The following is an 8201-nucleotide window of genomic DNA, read 5'->3' on the forward strand; positions in this document are numbered from 1 at the left end:
AAGGTTTCCCATGTCATGGAATGACGTCTGCGACGCGGGCGGTTTCCGCGTCGCAGGCGCGTCGCGTTTCTCCAGCTTCCAAACGCTCAGGCGCTGGAAGCCAAGGGATTGGCCGTATTGGGAAGTTGCACAACACATCCGTGAATCAGGATTCTAGGACAAGGAATAGCTTCCGGTCTCACTTGTAGAACTTCACAAGCTCACTTGAAAGTATGCGGCTGCGACCAGGTGGTTGAACGAATTAGCTATGGCCCGCTACTTGACTCCCGCGAAGATCTGCACCCTAATCCTGGTCGAATCATATCTTCAAAATAGAGAGAATCCGGACGTTGATGTCAAACTGCTGGATATCATCACAAATCAATTGGTCGACAACACGACCAACGTGCTATACGACAAGGAACACAGCCCAATCGCGGGCACAACAACCAATGTCGGCCCACCAGAAGATGCGTCGGCATTCGCCTCGCCTCTAGCAGCGATTCCCTCAGATATTCCAGGACGAACCTACTACGATGTCTTCATCCAAGCAGCGTGGATAATAGCAGATCTGGATCAACTGCACCAACTGTTCGATCGCGCGTATTCAATCCTCAATCCTGAGGATCCTGCCGAAAGAAAGCTCACGCCTGCTTCTCCCGTCGGTCACTTCGTTCGCCGCTGTAATGTGGAATGGACCCGTCTTCGCTTCGCGGATTCGCTCGCGTTGTTCAATGCGTACAAGATTTACATCTTGTCCACCTGGGATTCTTGGACTCGGACACAGCCCGAAGCGGCGAAGGCATACGCTTCCAAGGCAGCCAACAATGAAAGCGTCCCAGGCGCTGAGTCTACGGCATCTTTGACTACCACTCCAATGATCAGCAACGACGATATCGACATCGCTCTGAGCATATCTATACACTCTCTTCAGAAACGTGGAGCTCGCGTCCCTCCAGAATTAAGAGCAAAACTACGGTCTTGGCTGCTGCATCGCCAGAGTACAGACACGCAGAGCTTGCACCACTTCATGGACTTTTTCGAAGCCTGGAGAGCGGGACAATACACATTGGCTCTGGAGGAGCTGCATCGATATTTCGACTACAGCATTGCTGCCAAGGGAGCCGCGACTGACGGTGTGAAGACATACTATCAGATCGCCTTACTCCACTTGAGTGTCCTGCACGCCGATTTTGAGAGATGGGAAGATTCTTTGGGAGCGATGGAGGAGTGTATTGCGACTGGTATGCGCAAGCTTCCCTGTCACAGCGGCAATCTCCTAGATTATTTTGCGACTGGTAAGCTAACGCATGCACAGCTCGAGAGAACCAGGACACTGCGTGCCTCAACTTTGCACTCTCGTGGCTACTCTACCTTCGTCAAGCTCACAATCTTCCTACCCTGTCATCTCTTCGCTCTCTCTCCGCGTTGGCTGGGGATGGCGGAAGCGAGCAGGACGAACTAGCGTTTCTCAAGACCAAAGCGAAGGAGGGAAAACACTGGAGTCTTGTCAGCAGTACCTTGCTCGAAGAATCGAAACTCGAGCTCAGACATGTGCGTCATTCTCATCAACTGACAGACCAGGGAGTCCCAGTTAGTCGCTGGCTAAGTGTGACTGACTTCGTTACAGACTGGCGTCAGCCCAAAAGCGCTCGAGCACGTCGTGCAGTCGGCCCATCTCAACGTTCAACATGCATCATACTCATTGATGCCTGCCGTCACGATCTTCCAAGGATCGATCTACGCTCGTCTCGGTTCGTACTCGCTATCAAATATCTTACGCACAAGCTTTCAGAGGGCTTGAGAGCTTTTCGGCTCTGCAAGTCTTCGACACGCTGAGAACGCAGTGCTGACCCAAATCAGGCCAGTCACACATAGCTTCGCAACTATATTCCGCTATCGACATCGTTCAAGGCAAAGAATGCTCTCTCGGCGACCGCGTACGCTCACAATGTCGACTAGCATTTTCGATGGCTCAAAACGGCGCATACTCCGCCGCCCAAGACTCCCTTTCCACCCTCTACAAACAGGTCAGAGGAACTCTCAAGCTAGAGCAGCGAGTCAACGCCTTTGCAAGACTCATCGCGCTCCTCCAATCCATTAGAAGGTAGCCCTCTCTGCCCTCCCTCTCCCCAACTCAGAACTAACCACCCTCTCCTCCCCAGCGACAACCTCCCCGCCGCAACCCACCACCTCCACCTCCTGCGCTCCTCCCACCCAACCTCCGACCCCGACCTCACGCACGAAACCTCCCTCCTCGAAATAGCATTCCTCATTCGCTCCCTCCAGCTACCCGCCGCGCTCTCCAAAATCTCCGCCCTCCTGTCCGCCCCGAGCGCAGACCTCGCGCAGACCCTGCACCTCCTGGCGCTCAAAGCGAGCGTCTTCGCCGCCGCCGGCAAGCCGGAGAAAGGCTTCGGCGTCGCCGTGCGGGCAGCCAGCCGCGCTGAGAGAGCGGGCCTCGTGCCGGTCTTGCTCGAGGCGCTGGTGCAGCTGGCGGGGATTTTGAATAATGTGGGGGAGTTTGGGGCCGCGAGGGAGTTGGTTGAGGCGGCGTTGCCGCAGGTGAGTTTGTTCTACTCTTTCTCGCGAGGTGATTGCTGACGCTCGCGCAAGGCTTTGGAGTGTGGGCCGCCGGACTTGCCGGCGCGGTTCTTCGTGCTGTTGACGTCTTCGTTCGCGGGCCTGGCGAATCCAGCTGTCACGCCCGGCGAGGCTGAGCGCCAGAAGCATTTGCGGGAGGCGCTTCGGTGGGCTGAGAGGGCGAGAGAAGGTGAGTGGCGGAATGCCTAATCCAGCCGTATGTTTGGGCACACTCGCTGACTGGTTCACGCAGTTTCTTCGCGCTTGGCCGACCACAGCGGCCAACTTACAGCTCTGGTCATGAAGGCCGCGCTCAGCGCCGAGCTCGAGGATGAATCGGGCGTGCAAGAAGCAGAGGCGAGGCATGAGCAGTTGCTGGCGGATCACGAAGCGATGATGAACGCTCGCTGAGCGCCGAGAGAAGAGAGCTAGGCGGTTGTATGTGTGCTTTCTGTACAGAGGGTTTCTTTGCTACATAGGAAAGATATCACGGCCCGCCTCGGCGAGCAAGGCTTGCTTGCGTACCGGCTGGCTTCTACTGCTCCTTCGTCTAATCCATCTGCTCTGCCTTTCTTCTCCTGTGTATTCCTTACTCGTCCTTCTTGTGGTAGTTGACCTTGGGGTTCCAGAAAAGGGTCTGAAGCGCGTTGAATGTCAGCCACGCATTCTCGCATGCACGCAAGCTGCGGTTGCGCGGAAGAAATAGAAGGGATCTCGCATACCTTGTCACCGTCGCCCCAGAAGTAGTTCTTGGTCCTGATGTTCTGGAAGGGGTACTCGACCTTGTCCTCGAGCGCAGGGCCGTGAGCCCAGTGCTCCCAGTGCTCGTTCCAAAGACGGTAGGCGTTGACGCCGGCGAGGATAATGGAGGGGATCACGACGCTGTTGGCGGATGCGGTCAGTATGTTTGGTTGTGACGTAGTCGTGACTCTTGGGGGGGAGAGCTTTACTAGATGGAGAGCTTGCGCCAGGTGCCTATCACGGTCAAAGGTTAGCGAATTGTCCATGTTTTGATCCTCCGAAATGTTCGAGAGATTCGCCCTCCTCTTGCTTTGCTCCGTAGTTCCAGCTTCTTACAAGCCAATGGCTCTGTCTCCAAATCCGCCTTCGTCCGTCTCTTCCTCACTCCTACCCCACGACCTCCAGTACCCTCCCAATATTCCCAAGACTCACCAGAAGTGTCAGCAGCGTGCTGCTTAACGGCAGCCCTCTCACGGTTGAAGGCGTTGTCGGCAGGGCCCTCGAGGCCTTTGGCGCCAATGCCGGAAGTCCAGCGGCGGGCGGCCTGGTTGCGGAAAGCGGGGAGCGCGGTCGAGGCGCGCGCGGCGGTGCGGAGGCCGAGCATTATTGCGATTGTGCTGTTGATTGTTTGGAGCGGAGAGTGGAGGGTTGGCGCGGTCGGTCCTTGACTGGGAGCTCTCTGGCTCTGAGGTTGGAGGTTCGTCGCGGTCGGTTCCGCGCGCCAAGCGGATTGGCTTCTTGCTGACCGGGGCTGCGGGATGTGAGGTGCTGTGTGGGATGAATCGTACGCCTGAGGCGTTTGGGAATTTGAGCAACGGCTTTTGGGAACAAGAACACTGTACTCGTCTTGAGTGTGATGGTGTTTTGCTGGGACTAAAATTAGCTGTTTCTCACATTGCACTGGCTTGTCATCATTTTTAGAATCAACAAGGATGCGAGCGTGATGGAGGAAGAACGTGTTCATAGAAGCAAAGAGGTAGGTCTATTCTAAGCGTCCAGGATCCCGTCAGACATAGGACCACGACCTGCATCATCCGTTACAGAAATCGAGGCTAGCTCAGTAGGTCTTTGTCACAGGCTGTGAACTTTCAACCCTTCCAAATTCTGCCTAGCCAATCTCAGGTCCAATAGCCCATCTTTCGAAGCCTCAAACAGTCTCCTTCGGAGTAGGAGTAGGTACAATGGGCGCGGCATGGTCAGCATCCTGACCAGTCGCACCATAGGCCTCGTACTCCAGCGCTTTAATGACTCTGTAGGCAGTCAGTGATCAGATTCGACAATCTCTGTTCTCCGGAAGCGAATCTTTACCTGTACGCAAAGACAGCCAGGAGCGAGCCAAGCAGAGGTCCCACCCAGTATATCCAGTGATGGCTCTCAAAGCTTCCCGTGACTACGTCAGGTCCAAAAGAGCGGGCCGGGTTGAGGGATGCTGTGGATCGTATATCAGCTCGCGCTCGCTGGTCTGAAGAGGCATTCGAGGATAACTTACCTCCGGTGAAGCGAACGCCGGCAAGATGGGCAATGAACAGAGCAAGCCCGATGCCGATTGGCGCGATGAATGTGGCGCGGTGCTTCTCGGCGGCCAGCAAGAAGATTGTGAAGACCAGCATCGCCGTCAGAAACATCTCAATGAACAAGCCGCGGGCGAGCGATGTATCTTCTGCCAGACTGGTCTTGACGGCAAATTTCTGCAGCAGTCAGCATCCGGAATGAGAAAACCATCAATAGTAAATCCTGAACTCACGTTCGGAAACAAAGCAGACACCACGCCAGCGCTCGCGATGGCGCCGAGTATCTGTGCGACCAACACAACCGCCGCACGAATGTAGCTCAGGCATCCGATGAGCATCAGGCCGAATGTTACAGCGGGGTTGAAGAGACCGCCACTGATGCGGAAGAAAACCCATGCATTGACGGCGAGACTGAAGCCGAAGGCGAGAGCGATGTACAACAACGTCCCAACCGACGGTGTGGACTCGCCTGCGTTGGCCGATGCTTCGTTGGCGACCTGAGCGCCGGCGAATGCGAAGAACAAGAAGAGGAAGGTTCCTAGAAACTCGCCAATGGCCTGCACGCATGTCAATTGGCTGATCTCCCAATGATGTTTAGGGTGTGTTGCACGTACAGCGACTACATGGCCGCGAACTGGATGCGGTTTGCCCGCGGGAACGAGGGAGGGTTTGCGGTCACCGGGTGTCTCAACAGCATTGCGCTTGAGGTTCGGAAGGACGATGAGCTGGTCTTTGACGGGAGGCTGGACGTTCATTTTTGCGTAGGAGTTTTTTTTCTTCTAAGTTTTTTTGTGATTTTGGGTTTCTTCCGCGGAAATGATAACGATGTTAGTGATATCTGTCGCGATGGCTGCGGCGGAGATAGACTGATTGTTCGCATGCAGAGGGAAGAAAGCAGAAGAGGAGACGGTAAGGGACAGATAGAATCTCATTTTCCCTCTGATCACAGGCTTGCAAGAGCGATTGTTGCACGTGGCGGGAAAGTGAGGTTCTGCGGGCGCCTGTAAAGGCAGGAATAGGTGTTCGAGAGCGGCAGTAGCGAGCAAGAGCATCTTTGCAAAGTTTCCGACAGGGCGAGAAGAAGAATCCGTGAGGTTGTCATTATTTCCGAAGTCCCGATTAAAATCTATATTATAGGATTACCAAATACTTCGTCTTACCGATGGCCAACACGATGCTTTCTTGATAGCGATGGCTTACATTGACACCTGCAATTGGATGGGTGCCAGTTGCTGTCAGCGACGCCATCCCGGTAGCGACCACCATGCGAGTTTTATCTCTGGTTAGGGCCTGAGGAATCTTTTGTACGAGGCGCAAAAGTATCAATCATCTTCATGCGTGGTAAACACCGAGTTTCCAGAAGGGTGAAGCTCAAGTTCAAGGCAAAGCCAATGGCAGATCAGATCGTCGGCGCTGGGTGCGAATTTCTCCGACTTCGCAAAGACTCATCACATGGCGAAGGCATCGCGCTGCGCTCCACCACTAAGCACTGCAGAACAACCCGCCATCGAAAGGTATTCGATCTTTTCAACCTATCTTTTCATATCTTACATTCACGAAAATGGCTTCATCGAACGCTGTCACCACGGTTGACCTGAGCCAATACGACATCAAGAAGATCGCATCTGGCAAGGTCCGCGAGATTTTCGAGATCGATGAGCAGACGCTGCTTTTCGTGGCAACAGACCGTATTTCGGCGTACGATGTCATTCTGAACAACGTAAGTATTGAAACATGTGGAATGATCATGTTCCTAATATTCCTGCTCGGTATCCGGAACGCGGCTGCCATGCATCTGTTGCGCAAGCCGGCAAACAACGATCGCATGTAAACGATGCTTTCGGGTACCAGAAATTGAAAAGACGCTTTGTATCAACCACACAAAATCGATTCTAACGGATGTCTCAGGGCATTCCCTCCAAAGGCGCCCTCCTTACTCAACTCTCAGCACACTGGTTCGACTTGATCTCCACCTGGCTGCCCTCCCTCAAGACCCATTTCGTCAGCACCTCTCTGCCCTCCAACATCCCCTCAGCAGCCCAGTCTCAGCTCGAAAAGCGCAGCATGCAAGTTCGTCGCCACGCCATCGTGCCCCTGGAGTCTATCGTGCGTGGCTACATCACCGGTTCGGCGTGGTCCGAGTACAAGAAGCACGGCACTGTGCACGGCATGCCGATGCCGGCTGGTCTGCAGGAGTCGCAGAGGCTTGAAAAGCCGATCTGGACCCCGTCCACGAAGGCCGAGCAGGGTGAGCACGATGAGAACATTTCTCGCGACAAGGCTGTGGAGATTGTTGGCGAGGACGTGGCGAAGAAGGTTGAGGAGGCGAGCTTGCTAATTTACGAGAAGGTATGCATTGTCGTGTTATTACTCCGTTATAGACGGTTGGGGCCGAGCTAACTTTGACTTCCTTCCGTAGGCGAGGCAGTACGCCGAAGAGCGCGGCATCATCATTGCTGACACAAAATTCGAGTTTGGACTTGACAAGGCGTCCGGCGAGATCGTGCTGGTTGATGAGGTCCTGACTCCGGACAGCTCCCGCTTCTGGCCGGCAGACAAGTACGAAATTGGCAAGGGCCAGTCCTCATACGACAAGGTATGCATGAACGCAGTATCCGTTCGGGTCATCACTAACATTGAATAGCAATACCTCCGCGACTGGCTGACCAACTCCGGCCTTAAGGGCAAAGATGATGTGAGCATGCCCGAAGAGGTTGTCGCGGAGACTGCCAGCAAATACCGCGAGGCTTTCGAGAAGATCACTGGAAAGAGCAGTCTCTAAGAAAACCTGCTCTTGGGAATCAAAGGCCTGATGCCGTATGTACAATCTATGCCCACGAAAATAAAAAACAGAACGTCTCTATCAAAGCGCAACTCCTCCCTCTTCGCCATCATCCACATCATCTTGCAGCCTCTCAGTCTCTCCCCTCCTCGCTTCACCAACGCCCCGCCTCTCATCCCCCTTCTTGCCACCATTACCCTTCTCCTTCTTCTTCTTCTTCGGCACAATCTCCTCCTCCTCATCAACAACCACAACCTCCAACCCAGGCCAAGCCTCCCTCGCCCTCCCCGCCAAATACCCAATCCCCCAACTCTCACAAACCCTATGCCCCACACAAATCACCAACATCCCCCTCTCCCTCGCAGCCCTCAACCCCTCCTCCCTAACCGCCCCAGTCAAATAAACCACCTCCCCACCACAACCACCACCCACCTCCCCCACCGCCGCCGCAACCCTCTCCACCTCCTCAGGATGAAAAGCATTCATACACGCCAACACCCCCACCTCCCTCTCCAGCACCCCCCACTCCTCAAAGCCAAACACCCCCTCCCCCGTCCCCCCAAACTCCCCCTCCACCCGCCCCCCAACCACCCCAACCGGCACCC

At 54.9% G+C, this 8201-nt stretch overlaps 5 protein-coding genes across 5 annotated transcripts; 2 read left to right on the forward strand and 3 right to left on the reverse strand.

Moving 5' to 3' along the window:
• The first annotated feature begins 131 nt into the window (after nucleotides 1-131).
• WHR41_08827 (uncharacterized protein) lies at nucleotides 132-3129 on the forward strand. Its single transcript, XM_069377431.1, has 7 exons — nucleotides 132-1223; nucleotides 1298-1533; nucleotides 1610-1733; nucleotides 1843-2086; nucleotides 2145-2544; nucleotides 2596-2752; nucleotides 2816-3129. The coding sequence occupies exons 1-7, from the start codon at nucleotides 248-250 to the stop codon at nucleotides 2971-2973; spliced, it is 2295 nt and encodes a 764-aa protein (XP_069225613.1). The 5' UTR covers nucleotides 132-247; the 3' UTR covers nucleotides 2974-3129.
• On the reverse strand, nucleotides 2992-3984 carry WHR41_08828 (uncharacterized protein). Its single transcript, XM_069377432.1, has 4 exons — nucleotides 3736-3984; nucleotides 3513-3537; nucleotides 3285-3444; nucleotides 2992-3199 (listed from the first exon to the last, which is right to left on the reverse strand). Exons 1-4 carry the CDS (start codon nucleotides 3905-3907, stop codon nucleotides 3152-3154), a joined length of 405 nt encoding a protein of 134 aa, XP_069225602.1. The 5' UTR covers nucleotides 3908-3984; the 3' UTR covers nucleotides 2992-3151.
• A 466-nt stretch (nucleotides 3985-4450) lies between these two features.
• Nucleotides 4451-5569, reverse strand: WHR41_08829 (uncharacterized protein; the record flags this gene model as incomplete). Its single annotated transcript, XM_069377433.1, has 5 exons — nucleotides 4451-4553; nucleotides 4612-4732; nucleotides 4793-4991; nucleotides 5048-5371; nucleotides 5429-5569. 5 exons carry the CDS (start codon nucleotides 5567-5569, stop codon nucleotides 4451-4453), a joined length of 888 nt encoding a protein of 295 aa, XP_069225618.1.
• A 683-nt stretch (nucleotides 5570-6252) lies between these two features.
• Nucleotides 6253-7682, forward strand: WHR41_08830 (uncharacterized protein). Its single transcript, XM_069377434.1, has 4 exons — nucleotides 6253-6534; nucleotides 6723-7163; nucleotides 7234-7410; nucleotides 7459-7682. Exons 1-4 carry the CDS (start codon nucleotides 6376-6378, stop codon nucleotides 7594-7596), a joined length of 915 nt encoding a protein of 304 aa, XP_069225628.1. The 5' UTR covers nucleotides 6253-6375; the 3' UTR covers nucleotides 7597-7682.
• Nucleotides 7678-8082, reverse strand: WHR41_08831 (uncharacterized protein; the record flags this gene model as incomplete). The annotated part of the gene is made up of 1 exon (XM_069377435.1): nucleotides 7678-8082. One exon carries the CDS (start codon nucleotides 8080-8082, stop codon nucleotides 7678-7680), a length of 405 nt encoding a protein of 134 aa, XP_069225627.1.
• Nucleotides 8083-8201: the final 119 nt, after the last annotated feature.

The sequence above is a fragment of the Cladosporium halotolerans genome, assembly GCF_011745625.1.
Source record: "Cladosporium halotolerans strain TM138-S3 chromosome Unknown Sca49, whole genome shotgun sequence".
Lineage (NCBI taxonomy): Eukaryota > Fungi > Ascomycota > Dothideomycetes > Cladosporiales > Cladosporiaceae > Cladosporium > Cladosporium halotolerans.

What these genes read in the sequence shown, in the direction of transcription:
- WHR41_08828 (XM_069377432.1), bottom strand. Translation starts at nt 3,907, where the DNA reads ATGCTCGGCCTCCGCACCGCCGCGCGCGCCTCGACCGCGCTCCCCGCT. An exon ending in GCACGCTGCTGACACTTCTG is followed by an intron (nt 3,538 to 3,735) that starts GTGAGTCTTGGG and finishes TGACCGTGATAG; the next exon opens with GCACCTGGCGCAAGCTCTCC. An exon ending in TGGCGCAAGCTCTCCATCTA is followed by an intron (nt 3,445 to 3,512) that starts GTAAAGCTCTCC and finishes ATCCGCCAACAG; the next exon opens with CGTCGTGATCCCCTCCATTA.
- WHR41_08827 (XM_069377431.1), top strand. Translation starts at nt 248, where the DNA reads ATGGCCCGCTACTTGACTCCCGCGAAGATCTGCACCCTAATCCTGGTC. An exon ending in CTCCTCCAATCCATTAGAAG is followed by an intron (nt 2,087 to 2,144) that starts GTAGCCCTCTCT and finishes TCTCCTCCCCAG; the next exon opens with CGACAACCTCCCCGCCGCAA. An exon ending in GGCTGAGAGGGCGAGAGAAG is followed by an intron (nt 2,753 to 2,815) that starts GTGAGTGGCGGA and finishes TGGTTCACGCAG; the next exon opens with TTTCTTCGCGCTTGGCCGAC.
- WHR41_08830 (XM_069377434.1), top strand. Translation starts at nt 6,376, where the DNA reads ATGGCTTCATCGAACGCTGTCACCACGGTTGACCTGAGCCAATACGAC. An exon ending in GCTTGCTAATTTACGAGAAG is followed by an intron (nt 7,164 to 7,233) that starts GTATGCATTGTC and finishes TTCCTTCCGTAG; the next exon opens with GCGAGGCAGTACGCCGAAGA. An exon ending in GCCAGTCCTCATACGACAAG is followed by an intron (nt 7,411 to 7,458) that starts GTATGCATGAAC and finishes AACATTGAATAG; the next exon opens with CAATACCTCCGCGACTGGCT.